Source organism: Syngnathus scovelli, chromosome 8, assembly GCF_024217435.2.
Source record: "Syngnathus scovelli strain Florida chromosome 8, RoL_Ssco_1.2, whole genome shotgun sequence".
NCBI classification, from domain to species: Eukaryota; Metazoa; Chordata; class Actinopteri; order Syngnathiformes; family Syngnathidae; genus Syngnathus; species Syngnathus scovelli.
In genome coordinates, this window is record NC_090854.1 from 13,741,963 (window position 1) to 13,764,012 (window position 22,050).

The 22,050-nt window shown below is 41.0% G+C and overlaps 1 protein-coding gene across 1 annotated transcript; it reads right to left on the minus strand.

Moving 5' to 3' along the window:
• Window positions 1–279: 279 nt before the first annotated feature.
• On the minus strand, window positions 280–21,790 carry itgb5 (integrin, beta 5). Its single transcript, XM_049727175.2, has 16 exons — window positions 21,265–21,790; window positions 20,639–20,724; window positions 20,352–20,559; window positions 19,858–20,107; window positions 19,308–19,476; window positions 18,331–18,492; window positions 16,712–16,807; window positions 16,542–16,631; window positions 14,882–15,016; window positions 12,425–12,599; window positions 11,707–11,961; window positions 4,003–4,225; window positions 3,719–3,819; window positions 2,291–2,410; window positions 2,038–2,204; window positions 280–1,926 (listed from the first exon to the last, which is right to left on the minus strand). Exons 1-16 carry the CDS (start codon window positions 21,341–21,343, stop codon window positions 1,837–1,839), a joined length of 2,406 nt encoding a protein of 801 aa, XP_049583132.1. The 5' UTR covers window positions 21,344–21,790; the 3' UTR covers window positions 280–1,836.
• Window positions 21,791–22,050: the final 260 nt, after the last annotated feature.

Here is a 22,050-nt window from a genome sequence, read left to right on the forward strand (position 1 = left end):
ACAGCCAGCAGAGTGTGTGACATGAAGGGAATATAAACTGCTTTGTCAACAAAACAGTGTTCCGGAATACTGCACATTATTAATTTCAATGAATGGGATGTTTTTTTTTTTTTTTCTAGGTACAGTGGAGCCTTTGAAATTAGCACTGAAGTCCAAAAAATATGACTATGAATCAACCCAATTAATATGCCACCACAAAAGGCACATGCCATGGTAATAAGTTTGTTTTCTAAACGGTCATTCTGTGACATCACACACACTAACAACAACACACATGGGTTCTTCTGGAAAAAGCTCATTTATTGTGTCTATGTTGTGCAGTCACACAAAGATGCACCTAGCCTGATTGTGCGACTGAGTGTTACCACAACGTGTAGCCAGTTACAGTCCAAATTGTGCAGTGAAAACTTTCATACCCACTCCATATTTACATTTGATGCTAACCACATACTCACACACAACACTCCGGGAGCACACATTATTGAGTCACTGTAGTATTAAAAGTGCAAGTTGTGTTCTTTAAAGTTAATGGTAACAAATATAGTTGACAGTATAAAATGTTGAGACTGTTGTTGTCTCGCATATGCCACCCAATCTCATAAATGATTATTGCCAATTATGCCACCATGATAATAAAAAGATCATTGCTGGTGAATTTGTGTGCTCTTTTTTCATATTAAAAATCCCTGCTGGATATTTTGTGAAAGTGCAGGAGTGTGACTACTCTCCTCCCACTGTCTGTAAAAGGTGGCAATTTCTCGGCTTCGGGGGGAGCACCAGAGCTATAAAAAAGGAGAAAAGGTGTTCAAATGTGCTGGCCTGAATTTAGATTCCCACCAGATCTAAATAATCTGATGTCAGGATGCCATGTCCTTGTTTACTGGCACTGGAACAGCAATTAAGAGCATCAATCTGACATGGTGACAGATTTACACTGATTAGAAAATAATATTTTTTTCCATCCTTTTATAACCTAATCCCTGTGTATTTTTGTTATCCTCTGCATAATATTGCAACAATACGGTCGTGTTATTATTGATCTGAATCAGTATAAAACAATAGTACCTGCAGGTTGGTGAATTAGATCTGCAATGTCCACACCTTTAAACGCTACCCTGACTTGTAATTATACACACACATAAACGCAACACACACAAACCCTCACAGAAATGCCCCCTAATCGGTCTGCGTGTACCCAGCTATGTTCAAAAACATATTTTTACCACACTGTCGTGTCAGAAAAGACATTTTGCATCACCAGCCTGTCACGCCAAAGCACCAGCACCTATAACTCCAAAACATTAGTTTGTTTTAGCCAATCAGACAAAGTCATCTCTGTTGGAAAAAAAGCAAAAAAAGGAAATCAAGGAAAAGCCTAAATCTTCAGTGAACAAAATGATGTTTGCATTTTGTTAATCAGTAGTAGCCATGGAAAATTTATTACTTACATTTTTTTTGTAGAGTTAGTAGAAGCACATTGAGGTCACAGTCCCCCCTATTCTGTGATCCTCCCGAGCAATTGTGATTTTATTTAGTGTGGGAAAGCTGCAGGGTGCAAAGCCTGACAAAGATGATTTTTTTTTTTTTAGTGTTTATAAAAATATTATATACATACAAATGTGACCTGCAGCCAGCTTAGCTTGTTGCTATCATTCAGATGTGGATGACTTGCTGCTCACTGCAATGAAGTGAAGCTGCTTCTTCAAGACTAGTCTTTTACGTTCACTTCCGTATCCCTGTTGAGGAAAGGGGAGGCCTCAGTCTGTATTGGGCCCGTGTCCCCCCATAAGGGTTTGTTCTTGCTGGACCGGTCCTGCCGCCCCACATGCCAAGGGCTCAGTGGACCCCTCCATTGTAGGGCTTGTCGAACATGTCTGTCTCACTAAAACTGGTTGACGCAGGCTGCTTGTAAAGCGGGTTGGATGCCTGTGGGACAGAACCACAAACAAGCAGAAAGAATCAAAAAACAATCTCAGGAGGATGACAAAAAAAAGATGACAAGTTACAATCACACGTCTAGCTTAATATATAGACTACCATCTCATATCGTGCACGCGAGCGAGCGTTCTGGAAGCGTGAAAACTCCCGCCGGTCGTGGATAGTGATGACCAGTTTCCAGACGCCGAGAAGCACCAGTCCGACTAGAAGGATGCTTCCCACCACTGCCAGCAGGACCATGAGGGCGTCTGGACCTCCACCGCATTCTGACACAGGAAAAACACAACCCAAGTGATCCAGCAACTGGAGAAAATACTCAAGTATGGCAGTGAGAAGCAAGCAAGAAGCTCACCTGGTTCCGTCAGGGCGGTGAGAACGGACTGTCCACTGTCATGTTCCAAGTATGTGAACTTCATCACGCAGTCGTTGTCAGTCTTGTAGAGGCACAGGACGGCACCTGGTTCGTCCGTTTCTAGAATGAACAAACATCAAACTATTCGGTACGAAGCATCTTAAAATGTCCATTTTGTCTTTGTCAATTAATATGATACATGAACTTTCAGTGTAGCTGTACATCCGTAGCTCGAGTAGAAAGAAGGTCATTAGAAAACGACGCGGCTGCACTGACACTTCTGTATCATGTATCAACAATCCAGCATGGAGGGAAATCATCTGGTCTCATGTTGTCGATGTGTCAGTGACTCACTGTCCACTGACGCGTGTAGAGAAGGAGGGGATCAGACCGCAAAGCCCTCCTTCCTCTGGTTGTAAATGGAATGTACATGTGGAGTCCATTAGGGCTCAGCCGCCAAGCAAGGAATGCGATGAATCACGTCAGAATTGGGCTAACACGCAGCGCTCCTAAAATAGTTGCAACAGCAACGACAGGCACGGACACACATCTGTCGCCTGGTCTGAACTGAATTGCGGCTAATGCTGGGGGTTTATTTACTCAACTGCAGAGAGCCCCAGGCATTTATTTGTATGAAGGCTTCTGGAAGGGGTGCATGAAACAATTTTGAAATCAGAGATTAGTAAAAACTGTTCAAATAGTTCAAACTACTTTTAAATAGTGAAGACAATTTGTAATTTTAGTATCGACATGATGCACAATTTGTCTTTGCGGGCCACATAATATGATGTGGCGGGCCGGATCTGGCCCCCGGGCCTTGGGTTTGACATCAGTGCTTTATTGTATAAGTAAATACAGTTATTATTTTGGAGGACTATCAATAGAGCTATTTGATTCAGCAGGAAATATATGTCCATTACCATTATTTGAGGAAGGATGGTAACGTTCAGCAATTATATGGAGCATGTCATCTATTAAAAAAGACCACTGCTTGATGAAAAAAAATCTAACTACGCTCTGTTTCAATAAAAGTGGATCACCTGTTGACGAATTCTATTTGAGTGAAGGTCAATGTTTGAGGAAATATGGTATTAGTCCGTGTTTATCCACGGGAGGAGCCGATGAATTGAAAAAGTGGGACATCTGTGTGTAGCCATGCAGCTGGATCGAGAACTTTACTTCAACTCTTCCATGATGTCACTCACAGCTGAGGCCATGTTGTTCTATACGAATGTCAAAATTAGGATTGTTCTCAATGAACACAGACTTTGTTTTTAATTTAAGAAGCATGAGAGTTATTCTTCCAGCACCCCGATAAAACGTCAGTGAAGTCTGACAATGCTGGCACGGATCTATGTGAATCCAGCTCTTGCCTTTGCGTGTGTATGCATGTGTGTGTGCACACACTCATGGACTGTGTTTACTTACTGAGAGTCTCCACTGTGATGATTTCATCCTTGCACAGACGCTGGCAAGTCTGGTTGTCTGAGAGTTTTCCCGAGTTGAAAAGCCGGCACTCGATGCATTCTCTGCGGAAGGAGGAAGCCGTTTAATGGAAAAGAAAAATGGCCGCTTCTTGTGTTTGTTATTTCTGCAACAGTTTAGGGCCGCTGTCAAAGTGCTTAAACCTAGCAGACGTGAACTGGAAGCAGATTTCAGGACATTAAAAGATATGACGCCATCAACTTCAACCATCTTGTTAGTCGCTGTACCTTTTGGTGTCGCAGGCGTCAGGGCAGGTGGGGCACTTTTCGCACGTGTCCCCAAAAGCGCCGGGGTGCGTGCATTGGCAACGTCCGCAAACGCAGTTGCCGCGCCCGCTGCACATCTGCCCGTTGTCGGCGATGCACGATGCCGTCTCTGTGGAGCAGTTGCAGTTGTCCCCGATGTAGCCGGCGTGGCACTTGCACTCGCCGCAGTGGCACTCGCCGTGACCTGACAAGAACAACGAAAGCCCAACGAGGAAGTTAGTACTCTTAGTCCACTTTATCTCCGAGTAGAACCTGTTAGGCAAAGAGGTCAAAGAAATCCTTTAATCTAGCATGCGTGACTTGGCTTGACCTTTGCCTTCTTGGCGGACAACCATGTGATCCTAACGATACTGAACAACAATAACATTTGGAGCAAGGTGAAAGAAGCTTAGGGTTGGAATCGCAAAGACTTTTTCAAACGAGGATCCTACAAAATCGGTCTTGCCACAACTACTGTGTGTCAACCCAAGCAATCAGGTGACATCAGAGTGGATGCATTGTAAAAAAAACACAATGGCAGTTGTCTTGAACACAATGAGGACCATGCAGGAGAAGGATGAGAGTGCTTGCATTGTCATCCCACTTCTGTCACGGCTTTGATACTACATGTGGCGCCGTCAAATTGCTGAGTCCACTTCTCCCCCCCATTACACTCAATGTTTTGTATACAGAATGGCGACAGTAGATAAACACACGGAAAAGTTGTGTTACAAAGGGATGAAGAGTGGATGAACACACAGAACATGCCGGGGGAAAAACAAAAGCCCAATTCTTCTATTTCCATATTCAGTGTCTGTAAACTGCAGCTACAGTATAAAATATATTACAATGGAACAAAGATTTCCTATCAGTCTTCTCTCAATTCTTTCCCAAGTAGGGTAGGATTTGAAAAGTTCTTTAAATTCTTCCTACTCCTTTTCGAGCTGTCCGAATTGTTGTTGTTTAAGTTATTTACGACTTGCTTGGGACATTTTGTTATTGTCCTGTTTAACTTTTATATTTTACTGATATCGTTTTCTGTTTTTAAGCTCGAAATAAAATTGATCGATCAAAAAAAAACAAGAAGGTGTGACGGAAAACGTAATCATGTTCTTTTGAAGCTTCTGTCACACCATGTTGGCCATGGTTGCCCAGTTTTAGGGCACCGTGGACAAATTGGGATGTTCCCGAGATAATACAAGAGGAAAAAAAATGGGCAAACATGACTGGCCGTGATTACTGTGAAAGTTCAGTAAGCTTCTTAATGTCCAAAAGCATTCAAATCAGAATCCACACCTGGATCTGAGGTACTAAAAATAGTTCTGTGGCAACATGACAGACTCTTGTAAAATGCACACAGAGGTGATGGAATTCTGAATAGGTCGAAATCCAGACTTCAGGCATTTGCATTTCCTTGAGGTAGAACGGAGAAGGCTGTCGCGCAGAAAGGTCTCTGAACAACCAGAGTGTGAATTGTCAACAATCTAACCAAATAATAAAACAAATTTATCCAAATGCACCAATGTGGATGCTGTGTATGCCTTGAGCGCGCGCACACAGCTGCATTTCGATATGTGGTGACACAAGCATGCCGGGGACCGTTAACACCAAAGCTTCTGGGCTGACAGCCCTGGGTGGACCCACAAGATTAAATGCTACAAACCATAGCCTTAAACACAGAACAGGGAGGCAGGAAAATGTCTGGATTGAACTATTTCGTCCTTTATAATGCAAGATAAGAACTAGCAGGATACGTTGACCACCCAATAGAGAATGCAATACGGCTTGTCAATGTTTTAGACATGTGACTTTAGTCTAGAGATTTCCAAAATGATACCTTTCACTGCTTAAGGGAAAATATTTAAAGTTCAATCCTAAACCCTCCCTGCAATAACAAACTAATGCCCTTTATTAAGTGTCCTTTCATAAGCACTTCCAATGGAAAGTTTTGAGGGAGTAACTGGGTCACCGGGTGTGGCCCTTCAACCAAACACCATTAATGACAGTCTGGGACTGGGACTGGAACTGTTCCAACTGCTACCTCAAGCCCAGAGGGGAAGATGATTTTTTATTTGATTTTATTTTTTCTAAAAGGGGGGAAAAAGGAACCAGAAACAGTTCGATCAAGGCAGTGGTCAGGGTGGTGGCGCAAAAGGAAACTACTTTTATTTTTATTTTTTTAAATAACATGATTAAGATTGCTTGGAGTGCGGCCTGTTGCCATGAGTTACCGTCGAAACAGTGCTGCTTGGCAATAAGGACAAAGAGTGTTCCACTTTTTTTAACGGAACTTTGCCGGCAATGAAAGTTGCCGTTGCCTCGACTCGAACAAAAAAAAAAATACATTCAGTTTTCTGCAAACCAGGTGGCTTATTCTGGATAGTCCAAAGGGCAGAAGGGAAAATAATTCCTTGGACAAAAAGTGAGTTAGAACTTTTTGTTTGTTAGCAGGTGCATTCTTGATTTAAATGTCAAAAAGGATTTTTGTTTTTTTCATAAGATGTACTGCACCGTGTTGTTTCTTAGGAGGTTACTTTTTGGTTCATGGGGGATCATTTAAAAACGTTGGAATTAAAATAAGACTCCTGAAAAGCCCCGTATCGCTTTTACCGTATATGATAAACCGCATGCTCACTGTGTTGGCTCTATTAAAGTGCAATTATGGGATCCAAAAGTATTTCCCCTCAGTAAAGCGTGCCAGCACAAGATAAAGCTTCAGCAGCTTCAGTTCTGTTAATACGCAGCCATTTTTTTTTTTTTTGCTTGGAGACAAGCTGGATTGTAGCACCAGATCCAAAGGAGCTCGAGTCAATATTTGGAGATTAAATGAAGAGGAAATGAGCTGACGAGATATTTTTAGTGGTTTGCCTTCCGTGTCGTTAGGTGCGAATGTGCCAAAGTGTAAAATGCCTGTCAACTCAAATAAGGAGGGGGAAAAAAAACACAGGAAATCTTACTTGCTAACATTTGGAGATAAATTCTCCATCATAAGCCCCAAGTAATGGAGTTGCCAAACATTTAAAGAGAATAAAACATGTCTCTAGTATAAGTGAAATATAGACGGTTCATCATGTTACAGAAAATAACACCACCATCATATTAAAGCACAAACAAGTTTTTGTATTAACTTTTGTAACTTTCCAAAGTGATGGCTCAAAGTGATTTAATGTGTTTGTAGCTTGTGTCATGTTTGTCTTTCGTTGGACTTCCTCAGACAGATTGTCTCACTGTGAGAGGAAACTGGATCGGACCAATCTACTGCGGTGCGCAGTTGATGCGTGGCGCGCAGAAAACGACGCCAAGAAATGAAAACCGCCACAACTTAATGACACAGGCGGCTGTGGGCGAGGAGCACGATTTGGTCTCGGGGAGGATGGGCTGATTTAGTCTTTGAGCGGCAGAAGACTGAAGGTGTACCCAAGCAGCTACTCTCAGTGGTCTCCCACACACTTCAAGCAAATCAAGACGACAGCGAAAACCCGCTAACAAAGTGACAGTCAGCAACCACAAAAACCAAGAGAAGATGAAGTGATTCTTTTCTTCCCCATGAAACTGCTCATGAGGCTTTTCTCATGAGTGCGAAAATACTCAACTGTTTTGCATAGTTTACTAGAGAGACCCTGACAAAATGTCATATGGACGTTCATCTAGTCTAAATAATGATAAGTAAAGGGCTAAAACTTGGAATACTTTCCTTCAGTTGTGATAGGAGACAAAACATTAACTCCCACACATTTGATTCTGTCTGTATAGATGTCGAATTGAAGTTGGATGATGTTTGACTCATTTGTTTCCCCTCAATGCGCTTTATAACCAAGTGCACCATATAAATATAATTTTTCAGAAATAGACCCGTTGATTGAGACTGCACCTTATAAATCTGGTGCGCCTTATAGTCCGAAAAATACGGTACACAAAAATTACTTTTGTGTCATGTTTATGATGGCTGGGGAACGAGTGCCAAAACAATAGAAATAAAATTTAATCTGATTTTTTTCCTCACTTATTTTCTTAGGGAATAATGAATAATAACAATAAATCTTCAGATGACAAATTTATCAAAACCCTCAAAATTTAAACCATGAACTGAGTGCCATTGATTGTAGGAATATTACTACCTCTAAAAAGCCTCTGTGTGCGAGTCATGACTAACGACACTGCGTTGGTGGCGATGAGAAACAAAAAAAACATTTAGTCTCCTCTGTGTGAAAGAGAACTGAAACCTTCCAAGATAAAAAGCTTGCAAAACTTAAACTAGCAGCGGGATCACCTTAGGTTGAGATTACAGGGATCATCAAGTTTGACGCCCGCTATTTTCTGTCACAGTAAACACCGTCACAACAGAGCACCATCATTACCAAACATGTAAACAGTATTTAAGCACGCGTCAAGTTTGCAGCTCGTGCAATGTAGTATCAAAACGACTATATTTGATATATTTCAGTGACAACAATCTCGGGGAAGTTCACTAAAAACGCTGTCATATATATGCCAGGCCAATAGTTGGCGATGTCATAAAATAACCAAATTACAAATGTAGACAATCAATGCCCCTATTATATTAAATTTTGACGTATGTCAATAAAATGACTGATGCAGCTACACTGCTGTGGTCTACTATTGTTGTTTTGATTGCTTACTGACTTACAAAAGCCAAGAAACTAATTTTCACTGATTTTTTTTCGTTTTCAACAATCAATAATGTCCGTTCTAGACAGGCTTTACAAACTAAAATGAATGATCTCTCTCCCAATTATAAAATAATAACTGACATCTGTCACCCCTGTGAATCAACGTGATAATCATCCATGGCTGCAGGCTGAAGAACCGCCCGAGAATTTGCCACAGATACATCATCTGTATTGGGAATGTTCACACCTGCCCTCAACAAATCGTTCAATACTGCTTTTTTGGCATCCATGCGGCTAAAAGGATCACATTTCAAGAGAGCGTTAGGGTGTGGCACTCAGTTTTTTTCCCTTCAGCCACGCCGGAGGATTTTGACTGGCGTGGTCAAGTCGAGTCACGTCTCAATAATAAAAGAGGAGAGAGTGAACCAGTTTTACCTCAGGGACTAAATTTAGTTGAGTGAAAGAACCATGAACCCGAAGTCGACCCGACAATTTTCAGCCGTTGGAGGTAGGATGACAACCATAAATTTAGCTCCCCAAATAAGATGGCATTTTCCTGAATGAATGGAGCAAAGCTCTCTTGGTTATATTCAACCAATAGAACATGTTCGAGGTGTAAAAGATGCCCAAATGAATAATGGCTGCAACTCCTTTCATGCTAGTCCTACTGAAGCAAACATTTTTCGGAGTCATTGATCTTGTGCTCTGAGATCTTGAATGTGGCAGAAGCATGCCACAGCGATGGAAAAAAGTGTGACTCACTATGGGGTGTTGATTTTTAAACAAACGATGTCTCACGTCAACCAAACAGAGCAGTTGAGAAAAACAAACACATGTTCCCATTTACTGACTGTACATGGAACCCGTGCTTATAAAACACGGCTGCATGCAAAGAATGCAGTATTTGCAAATTCAAACGGAGTGCTGCAGAGTCAGCTACAATGTAATGGGTCAAAGGGTTATTTTTGGCGGAACAAGAAGTGCAACTTCAAACGTACTCCCGAGCAAAGCAACATGTTTTTTACCCTCTTACAAAATAATGGGGAAAAAAATCCAAATCCTAAATGCCTCACCTCAATTAACTTGTTCTTTCTCTTCAGAAAAAAAAAAAAAAAAAATCAATGCTAAGCAGCTTTAATATATATTTATTGTAAAGCAATTTTTTATGATGGAGAAAAATAATTCTAATTTGGACAAATTCCGGTGTCCCATTAATAAAAAAATCTAACCCCTAAAAATCTACCCCCCATGCACAATATAAGGGAATACGGTATTTAAAAGATTATATATATATAAACATGACTGAATAAAGCACAAATAAACACACTGGGAAGTCTTGAGTGACATTTCTGGTTTTACCAACTTGTGGATGAACTGACAATGATTAAATGACCTCGGGACGGTGCAGACAGACAGAAGCAGACATAAACACCAAGACGCCCCAGGAGATAGCGAGGATAAGATTACGGGAACATTCAGACACAAAATGTCATCCAACACTGATACCAAAGAGGACACAGTCTTGAAATGATGATGTTTTCGTCCAACAAATGTGCCTCTGCTCTAATAAAGCATATCTTTAGCACCCATGACCATTTTATAAAAACCTAATATCTAAAACTTAGTTGCACCAAACAAGAATGTGCAGGGATGTTGTTGCATCTCAAATGCAGCTTCTAATGGGCAAAAAAGGTTTTAATGAACCACAGTGATTTATAAATCAATATTATTTATATCAGGATTATTATTAATTTTGTGGTTAATTTCTACTAAGAAATGCTGGAAATAATTTGCAGGACATGTCTACCAAAATTTGTTATTGTCACAGGCCCACCTAATAATACTTTGGTTTCATGTAGAGCTTTGCTAGCTATGGAGGCACAAAACATAATTTAATCGTGGACAACAAAGATAATTCCTATTTTATTAGCATAATTGGTTCCCTCCACTTTCTGCTCCAACGTCGTATTTCTGATCTTCAAGCTTTGAAGCGCGAGAGAGCTTACTTTAGATTGTTGTTGTTATGCTTCTGCGTGTGGATTCTAATTTCTATTTTAAATAAAGACTAACCATCCAGACTGTTTATATTTCCATTATTTCCTTTTAGAAGAAATTTCAAAATCAGAACAGATTGTTTTCAAACAAAAGCATAATCCAATATGCATGAAAAAAGCATGTCATTAGCGCGCTAAATCACTTTCCCAGGATGCTTCATGCACACAAAACCACAGATGGGGAGGAGACAGAAGGAAATGAAGGCATGTTTGCTCTAATTAGAACCTCATTAAGGTGCCATTCTGGACGACCGGTAGAAGAGTATGCAAAAAAAAAGAAAGTGTATTGAACTGTTCAAATTTAATGACTGCAACAAATATTAACGTGTTGGGCCTGGTTTCTGCCTACTACAAATAAAAACTCATTGAGCGTACCTAAATAGAAGTAATCATGCCAAGACTGTCACAAAGCAGCCTCTGTGGCGTGAGGGCACACCAGTGGCCTCACACCCACCGGACATGTTCTGGGAACGCCGATGGGGTTAAGAGTAACTCACAATACTGCTGTGATATTTTGCCCAAAACACTCAAACGATAAGTGGTATTCATTAGTACATAATTTAGGACCCATGAGAAAAATCTTCACGTAATTGAACTGCACTGCTTGAGGGCAAAAGGGACTTTATGATTTACTGATTAAAGGAGATAAATCAAGAACCAAGACACGCCTTCTCTCCAAGCTTAATGTTGATCAAACACTAAAATAAGCAAATAGGATCATAAAGCATCAACACCTATCTAGAAGGAACCTAATAATTAACCAATTTTTCATAAATAATCGTATTCTGTAGTTATTCTATTCAACACAAACAAACCACCTTCACACGAGGCTCATCAAGTCTCACTTGCTTAAATAGTAAAGTCATAACACCCACCTTTTAACATTCACACAATAATGAAACTTAGGGAGGCAAATTGTAACGGTGAGGTAGATTACATGATTAGTCATGCAATAAATGTTATCTGTAAGTCAAAGTACAATTTTACTATCTTGACGTTACCTGAGCAAAGAATGCCTTTGTGCCGGGCGCACGAGAAGTCGTCACACTGGCAGAAGCTGCCGTAGATTTTGCCAAACTCGGATTCGTAGCACAGGCACTGGTTGCAGCTGCACTCGCCGCGCCCGCTGCACAACTGCTTGCCCTCGGCCTCTCGGCAGGCGCCCAGGTGGATGCTGCTTGCTTCCCCCTCCTGGCACTCACAGCGGGCACCAAGGTAGCCCGGCTCGCATTGGCAGCTCCCACACTTGTACGTGCCTGCCAAGACAACCTTCCATTAACTCTTAACCCAAGTCATTTTTTTGCAATTATTTACACCACAAAAACTACTGGTTTGAATTTTCGTTCATCGGTCCAATACTGCTTTTAGTCATTTTTATTAGTTTGTATGTACTTTAAAAAAACAGGAACGCAACTTCAGGATTATTGCATACCTGGTTAAGATTCTTTAGCTTCTAAAAAAAAAAAATATTTACCCTAAATAGTATAATATATAATGTAAAAAATGACCCAAATTTTATAAGTGCAATAATTCAGTGGGGGAAAAATTAAAAATGAAGAAATAATCCTTTAACATCAAATTATGTGTGACACAATAATTTGTACCGCTGACGTTAATACTGACATTATTATGGTTTTGAAAGGAAGAAAAAAAAGACAAGAAAAGAACAAGAATGAAGTCCTTCGAAACATAATGGACCAAAATACAGTTGACAATTACCAATGGAGCTGCAGATGGTGCTGTTGATTTGCGCCGCCCGGGTGCAGCCGCATTCACACTGGTACTCGATGCCAACCTGCAGGCGGTCTTTAAAGCCCACCGGCTTAATTGTGAAACTGTGGTCGGTGCCGCGAGGAGGACAACTTCTCGCCTCCACGCTCACGTTGAATGACACCTGGAATGACAAACAGGAACAAAACAAAGTAAAATTTTAAAAAAAGTCAAATTATCGTTATGGTTGCTAATAATTGGAAGTAGACACATTTTTGGAAAAAGCTCTCTATGCTGCAGAAACCAAAATATTAGGAATAGCTCTCAGTGTGACGCAATGTAATTCTAGAGCAGCAACCACAATGACAGGGAAATATTCGAAGTGTCAATAAAGTATTCTAATTGTCAATGAAAAGTGAGCATGTTTATCTTTCTAAGCTAATTTTTTTTGGATGGCTGTGTAGATATACTTAACTCATTCACTGCTAGCCAAGTACAAAGAGATGTTTGACGTCTATTCTCATCAATGCCAGTGAACTCGTTAATAAGGTCACCGGTGAATGGCCAGTCATATCAGAACAACAAAATTCCCGCTTTTGTTTCCCGAATGTGCTCCATATAGGCAAACACAGCTGCCATGCACTTTCCAGCACGTACGGTGACCTCCACATGACCCCGGGTTATAATGTTTATACCAGTGGGTGCGGCTCATTCAACAAAGTGCAGATTGCTCAGAGGAAGGAAGAAGCGTCAGCCAATCCAAAACAAAAAGCACAAAGTCACATCCTGGAAGCTGTTAAAGCTCGCAGCTATACCATATTCTCCTCACTTCCTGTCTTTGGCGGAATGACCACCAGCACGAGCGACACAGGAAGTGCTTACATCACATGGCACCGACATAACATTCCTTCTCCCTTGCCGCTTCTGTATTACTAATAAGGTAATGAGCAAGGCACACAATTAAATTTGGTGTAAATGTGAATCGCGCGGAAGTCTTTGGCTTCATGACTGTCATAAGGACAACCAAGGGGGTTGTCAAAAGTTGAGTGAGGGGAAACACGCGGGAAGTAGTACTAGTCGTAATAGAGATGAGTCATTGAGAAATGGACAAATGTATTTGGACACTTGGAAAAGGTGTTTTCAAACCTTTATAGAAAATCTATCTTCTTAAAACAGCTCCAAGAGGAAGTCGACTTATCTTATCTCTCTTTTAGTTCTGAATTTTATGGGGCTTGTTCCCTTTCACTAAACTCATCCAAGCTTACTTCAGTGAGTGGGAACAGAGAAGGATTATTTCCTACGAATTTGGAATCAGACAATTGTCGGCAATAACTTGATAAGATTAGGAATTACGGTTCCGACCCCTGATTGGTTTAGATGACTGATTAAAATGTGCAAAACCAGAGTTGTACTTCTACTAATGTGTCACTGATTCAGCAGCCAGGACAGAGACCAGGTTAGCAGTTTCCTCCAGTCCTAGTTACATTTTCTGTTCATTAACACCAGACTTTACTCTTTTTGCCATCATTCTGTGGTAATATTGGAAAATAAAAAGTCAATGAAAACATTTCAGCCCACTTTTGAGGTTTCACTGGCGTACATTAAGTACAGAGTTTAGTGCTAGTAGCGCTTTGGTTATATTATCATTTTCCTCTTTGCCTCGAAAATAAATCTGTCAATTATGACAATAAAAGAAACACAAAATTCTTACAGACAAAAAAAGAAGTGTGAAAGCTTTTAGTGCAAGTGTGAGAAGAACATTTGCTTAGCTACTGATGCCCTAGAAAGAATTCCTTTTCCTGCCAAGTGTTTTTTCTTTGACAGTCTCTTTACTCCTTCAGCCTACTTTTGTGTGAGGTCATTGACATGCAGCATCCTGCTTCCAAGGCGGGAACTCGCAGACGAGGCGAGCGAGTTTACACGCCGGCCCCGGGAAGACTTTGCTCCTCGCCTGCAAACTCCTTTCATTTGTCAGCATAAAAGACGCGAACCCCGACTCTTTTGGGTGCCCCTCGTCTATTCATTGGTGCCATTCTGCAACAATGTCACTCCCCGCTCCCTCCCCCGAGGCCCCAGCCACTATCCGTTGCCATCCCAACACAATCCTAGGAAAATAAAGCCGATAAAAGCAAATGACACAAGGTTTAGAAGGCAAACTTCCAACTTGTACAAAGCCGCTAGCCAAACATTTTTTATACAGTCGATATAAATTTTAATGCAATGCTCTATAATTTGGAAGGAATAAGAAACACACATTATTTGGCATTCTATATTATGGGAGACACAAGACAAAGACATCGGAACTGCCTTTATGTTAGCTTTGTTTTAAAAGGTTGTATTAAATTTCCACATAATGCATTGCCATAACGACGTTGCATCACTATTTCATCAACATTCAGAGAAAGAACATGTCTATCACGTGTTCACATATTCAAATTTGCTGACATTACATATACATGTACTCACCGTGTCGCCAATTTTTAAGTCGGCGCACTTCCTGAGGCCAGGTAGTGGCTGGCCATCCTGGCAAGTGGCGGTAAAGGAGAGGCTGAGGTCCTCGGGTTGGTCCCACACTGTCAGCTCCACTTTGGAACGGATGTTCTGCAAGGGTGGAAAAACAGATTTGTATGCTCAAGATTTACTGCTCTTATAATCACTTGCGGGAAAGAGAACCAGGCAAAAACTGGTAACGTTCTAACCCTGTTAGTCACAGTTTTTATAAACTTGGGAAACCCGCAGATTGTGCACATGGAAGCAGGTTGTGAGTGAGTGAGTGACGGCTGCATGCACATCTGGATCTTTGCAACAAATGTTATCCAATTTCCCATAACTGATTGTAAACCAGTTGGAAAAGTGTTCCACGGTTGGCTAAAGTCATGTTGAAACAATAAAAGGTCTACATAGTACAAGTAGATCACAAACAGAGGTATTAGCGCTGCTACAGTTAGCATTTCAGCCACTCAGCAATTAAGAGTGAAATAGACTCCATAACTTCTGGGCGTATTCTGATGAAGACAAACCATAAATAATTGCCTAGACTGTAATAGTCACAATTAGTCACTCAAACATATCCGTCAAATGGGTGCCTCCTTTTTCCTCATCAGGAAAAAAAGAAGAAGATATTGTTGCTAACAAAAACAGCAGCCCCTACAGAGATAAACTGGCTCTGTGTGGAGTCCTACTGTGTGCAATACAGGAATTTCTCCTTTAGGGATCGATGGAGCATATCTTAAACAAGATGATCTGACATTGTGTAGATACGTTGTCCAGCATTTGGTTGCTCCTCAATGTTGTCCAAGTTATTTCTTTATTTGACAAATGTTTCTAGTGACATGATTTTTTTTTATTTTTTTTACTGTGCTCAAGAGCTTGAACAAATTACTTGACGTGTAGAGTCAAGATGTTTAAGATGTAATAAATCCCTTTGGCCACAATTTGCGTAAAAGTCATTATAATATTGTTAAATCATTAAATCTAATCTTTTACAGCGTTTTCTATCATCATACGCAAGCGTGACCTCCCCCGTGTTCTCAGTCGACCCTTCACACGCTCACAGCCAGCAGTAGCTTTGAGCTGCCGTCTTGCCTCTGAGATAAATCGGGCGGTTACACAACAACAACGTCCAGCAGTCGCGTCACTTTTGGCCGCCACAGCATGAAGGATGCAGTTTGGCAGCTGGAATGTTAATAAGGCCATGAGTCAAAAGCGCTTCCTTCAAGCTCCAGTAACACACACCCCGCCCTGCCCTGCCTGTCCCTTTCTGCCGCCCCAAAACATTATTCGGCTCAGGCAGGGAGGGAATCTCAAACACCCACGCAGTAAAAACCACGCAAGGGGAAAGGCCTGACACGTTTTGAAAAGTGCCAGATATGTGAACATCAGGGTTAAGTTTGACGTGCAGACGTTATATGCTCACTGGTCACAGATTTGCAGGACTGTCCAGGAGAACATTAGAAACAACTCCCAGTTGACTCAGTATAATGAAATGCAGTTCTGCACAAATTTAAAAATAAATACTTCCACATCTTTTTTTCATTCGCTGAACATGATCTCATCCAAACAGACAAAACTTCACTATGCAACATAAATTATTTTTTAACACCAAAACAGAAAGTTGCTCACTCACATTGTAGGCTGCAACGATAAGCTGGATGACGTTTTTTGAGTCTTGGTCAAGAATCTCCACTGTCGTTCCCGGTATGAGTGCCGTGAAGTTCTTTTCAAGATGAAGGAAAAGTGCAGGATTAGAAGGCAAGCAATGTCATCACAAATATATAGAAAATAAAGATTATTTACCTTGTAAATGACATATAATCGCTTCGTGACAGCAAATATGAGGAAAATGTTGTTTTCTGCCAGTTTCTCGCCCAGAAGTGCCAGAGAGGGATAATCCTGCACAAATTGCAATAGAGAGAGATACATCAGGTCGTGCTAATATGATGCTAAGCTAATTGACTTTTACGCTTTCTTGATGATTACCTCCCTTGACAATGTTATATTGGCAAACTAATTAGCTAACTAAATAACTAAGTAAAGTCTATCATGTTTTTAATACAATTACTCCACTTGTTTTCATTTATTTTAAACAAAGCATCAGAAAACATGGAAAAATCTGTGCTTCCATAAGTAGGTGTCCTGCGTCTGCTATGGCTCTAAAAAAAAAATGTAAAAGAAGAAAACTGGAGGGTCATCTTTGTAAAAAAACAAAACGTCTGAAACGGGCTTGACTCAATTCCAATACAAATATAAAAGAGGTTAAAGACTACTTGTTTTGATGGGACACATTTGAGTGGTGAGATTTCAGTTGGTTTAAGATTGGGATGAGGATCGACATGCTCGCATGATTCAATCATCAAATACCAGCGAGGTGACACCAACCCAAAATACAAGAAGCAGTGTTTTCTCACTGAGAATCCTCATCAAGCCTGCTGACACCTCTTTGCCTGCATTCTTTATCAATCCTTGATTGGAATTCTAAATTACAACAATTTAATCTTGGCATATTTGGAATTAGTATGTGAAGATACAGTAGTGCCTAATGCTGATAAATATTTGGTGAGCAGTCTTTTAAAATTGTGGCATGCGAAAACAACAATGAATTATGGAACACATGATATTGATAATTTTGAAAGACATCCTTTGTGTGATTATTTTTAAAGCATCTTATTAAACTTATTAAATAAAAAAAACATGTCACACATGGGGGAGATGTGACTTCCTCATGATAGTAATAGATGATAGGAAACGTCATCTATTTTTTGATGCTACCATAAAGTAGACTTAAATAGCACAGTAATGTATTTGCAAGTCAAACACTTCATTTTGTGGTTTGACTTAAGAGTGGCTGCTTCATGTACACGTGTTTGTCCGTTTCTCCTCTCTGCAATTACTTCCAAAAGCAATTGAGTGTGTTATATTTATACGTGAAGAGTTAAATAAAAATAGACCACACTGGCACTCCTTCCTCATGCTGAAGGTTCATAAATCGAATCATCTTAGACAGGAACCAAATGGGAATAACCTACTAAAATCAGTTAAATATAGCAACAAAGCACCGAGGTGAAGAAATACGCAATTCCAAACCGGATCTACTAAAAAATCCCACTTTAAATTTGGATAAAATACATGCATATGTGCAAAAATGCATTTTCTTTTTTAATATTATTCAAACTCAACACCAAAAAGAATTGACGCAAACAACTAAATAAGATAAAATAAGATACTGCGATGTGTTTTTATTTTAACTTTTGCTCCCTTATAAACAAGATTTTACTGCATTCATTGAATTGTCACCAAATTTTGGGAAAATCTACCCTTCACATAAATATCCAGGTTGATATACAAACACATGTCAAAAATACTGCCTAATGAAAAGCATGCATGCCAAAAAAAATGGAGGTCTCTTATCTGTTTACCAAGCGAGTGGAGGCACTGTACTCATTGTTGTCATCCAGGTGACAATGGCCGTCATGAGGCTGCACGATGCCACCTAGACGGCCGTCCAGAGCCAGGTGAGGGACGTCGTCGGTGGCGAAAACTAGCAAGTGGTACGCCTCCTTCCTCCAGCCGATCTCCTCCTGCACACAAAGTAGTCACATAGAGATGTCACCACTCTCAAAAATTCAACAAGTGCTGAAGAATAAATATTCTATCCTATTAATTCCAACCAGTCTACAACTACCTGGTTGAGTTTCTCATATACATCCACAACAAAGTTGCATGCTATTTTTCTTAACGCTACCATTAGGTTGCAGAATCGTTACAAGAGGAGAAGAGAAACAAAACTACCCTGCACTCACATTTACGGTCAACATTTGTCCACGTCAACTCAAGACCTTGAAGATCGCCACTCACACGAAAACATTTGTTTTTTGTGTGTGTGTGTAAAAGGGTGGGGAGTGTAAATAAACAGAAGCCAGGAGCCTTATCCATTGGACAAAAAGGGAAATTCTTAAACAGATAATTTAATAGTGTTTTTTTTTGTTGAAGAAAATGCATGAAGAATTAAAAACAATAAGGTTGACCTGATTTCTGAGGAGTAAAATTGTGATTATTCAGTCCATTCTGGCAGTCTTAACTGAGGCATTTTTTTAATTACAAGGCAGTTGCTACTTGGAGGAAATCCCTGTGCGTCTTGAGTAGCGAGAAGCAGATAGGGAGGAGGGCGAACAAAGATTGCAAGACAGCTGCAACAGAATACGCTTCCTGTCCCCCCCCAAGAATGCTTTTAATTAACAAACAAATAGGCCAGAGGCTTGTCATAATGGTTTCTTACCATATTCTCCCCATATCACTGAAATGTGACACACAACCACAATATAACATGCAGTACTAGGACTTAAAAAGGACAAAAAACTAATCAATCGAAATAAATCGATGGGTTGCTTTTCACCTTGCAAACCGCCGCCTGCAGAATCGCATCAAACCCGCCCTCGGGCGCGTCCCGGTTGCGGGAGACCATCTGTTTCTGCACCTCCTCATTGAAGCGGTCCACTTTGTCCGTCAGAGACAAGATGTGACGGAAACCGAACGTGGGCACGCAGTTTGGGAACAGTTTGTACCTAGGTGGGAATTAAAAACAGAATTTCAGTTAGAACTATGCTATTGCAGTGTTATTTTTTTCATCACTGCAAGGTCGAACTACTTTTATTTACCGCCAATATGATCTCACTGTGCTGCTTTGTGCATGGCTGGCACACACACACACACACACACACACAGGTCTAACCTACATGGCAAATGATGCGCACTGGCTGCACTGAACATTCACCTCCGGGGCAAATAAACAGGGAGCAAGTCCATATTCTGTTCTCTGCTGCAAAATGAGCTGGCTAAGAAGACCTTATTCACTGGGCATGATCAAATATGCAAAGCAAATAATACATCATTCATCAAGATGAGAACTTGGGGTTGAGTCCAAAAGATATCTATTTTCGACCTACCCATTGCATGGATTCTCCTGATACTTGGGCGCCGTGTAGGAGAAAGGCGACATGTTCTTGTCCACAAAGGAGCCGAAGCCAAGACGGAAGTTACTGGTGAGCTTGCCCATCTCCAGGGCCAGCTTAGTGCCCAGGTTCCGAATGGTGTCCAGGTCATCCTTCATGGAAAGCGAGAGATCCATCAGGTAGTACAGGTCCACTGGGTAGTCCTCCACCTGGCGCACCTGGAGCCCAAACCATGTCTGCTCTCCTGCATGGTCCAGTAAGAAAAATCAATCCATTAGTAAATTGAACCCTTTTGAACCCAAATTTTTTAGCACAGTTGTTGAGGTACAGCCCCCAAGATGCATCCCCACCATTTGCTTAAAAAAAAAAATAGGAGGGGAAGGGGGGTAAAAAAAATACAATTGATTGTTTTTATAACTTCAGAATGGAAATACAAAGTAGTTTTCTTTCTGTAAAAGGTTGTTGAAGCGTTGAATTTGACACTTCACCTGGTCGTAAACTGAGTGAGATACTCTGAGGTCTTATCTGGACCACGTCCTGCTGGGTCAAACCAGACCCCTTGGAGCTCAGAGGCATGTTCTTCTGCACCGTGATGCTATTAGTCGGGGATTCGACAAAGCGGCTCTCGCAACCCCTCTTGTGTAGGTTTTGAACAAAATCACAGCGTGACGTCAGGCTGCGCCCCCTCCCAAAATCCTGTGTTGGAAACACAAGAAGCTGTATTAGTGACACAAACATGATTGTAAAAATAACACATTGACAAAAAAAAAAATACCTCTTGTGCGCACCAGGCGCAACTGGGGTGAATCAGGAGGCATTCTTCACAGGAAGTTGCGCTGCCACTCATACACAAATTAAGACCTGAAGAAGTAGGGTACACTGTAGAGTCATACATATTAATCAAGAAATGTATAAAATGTTTGTTGGCAAATAATTTGGCAAAACACTGACAAGCTTGCTAGTTAACGACAGATATAGTTTGTAATTCAAAATAATAATCAAAATAAATAATCAGAGCAACAGATGGCCAAATAATTAGCCAGCCATTAACGGTGGTTGAATTTCTACTACGTCTTTTTTAAAAAAAAAATCAATTCAACAGTTAAAATGAAAATTCCAAAATCGGGATTCAAGCCATTTACCATTTTCTCAGTCTGTCAAATGACACTGTTCTGTGAGTTTGCGTACGTATTATGATGAAAAGGTTAGTTATGATTATTCTTGCATTAAAAGAAAGAATGTAGCATTTGGCGCACCTTTGACCTATCTGTCAATGTCAATCAAGAGCGAAAATCTTTCTAAACTATTTTATTTTACAAAGCTTTTCCACTGCCGATCTAAAAGAGACAAAGGAAAAAAATCATAATGTGCTTTTTTTCATCAATAATCTCATGCACTTACCCTCGGAAATGTGCAGGAATGTGTGCAACAGCAAGCAGCACGCAACAACTCTCCACACGCGTGTCACCGGGCTCCACATGGCGACACTCGGCGTGTTTACGGTGCAATCACCCCCCTTCCCTCCTCCACCCACCTCCCACCCCGGATTCGTATTCGCAGCGGTCCGATTCTCACCCGACCGTCAGAACCGATCAGGACTGGTTCCGGTCCAGTTTATCGACTGTTTACGCGTCATGGCGACGATCCGTGCGCTTCAGCGACAGGTTGCCATTGTTGATCCGATCGTCGGCTCACTGGTGACGCATCGGGGAGATAGTTTCCACGTCCCTGTCTGATCTTAGCTATACAGGCGGCTGCCAAGCCGCTCCGTGGATTTCATGTCGGCCTCGCGCAAAACGCCGTTCAATCAAACTGGGAGCAGAGACAACAACGCGTCAATAACAGGAACTTCTCATCTCCAAGCTTGATGGCTCAGATTTGTTCTCGCTCACTTGGTCAGCGTCCCAGCTGTGAGACTCCACCCCTTAATTCCCTCCTCCCGAGGCATGGCAGGATTTGTTAACCCGTTAATCCGACAAACTAGCCATTACAGTGCTGACACCTACTGGCCGTTAACGAGCGTCAAACGAAATGATAAAATGGGATTTTCTTCTGACCTATCGTTCCCTGACTAAATAATGGGGATGGTTAACCTGACGTCACAATGTCACTTCCGTGTGCAAAGCGCTGCCGTGTACATGTAATAATAATAATAATAATATGTAAACAATGGAGGCCACAAAATCA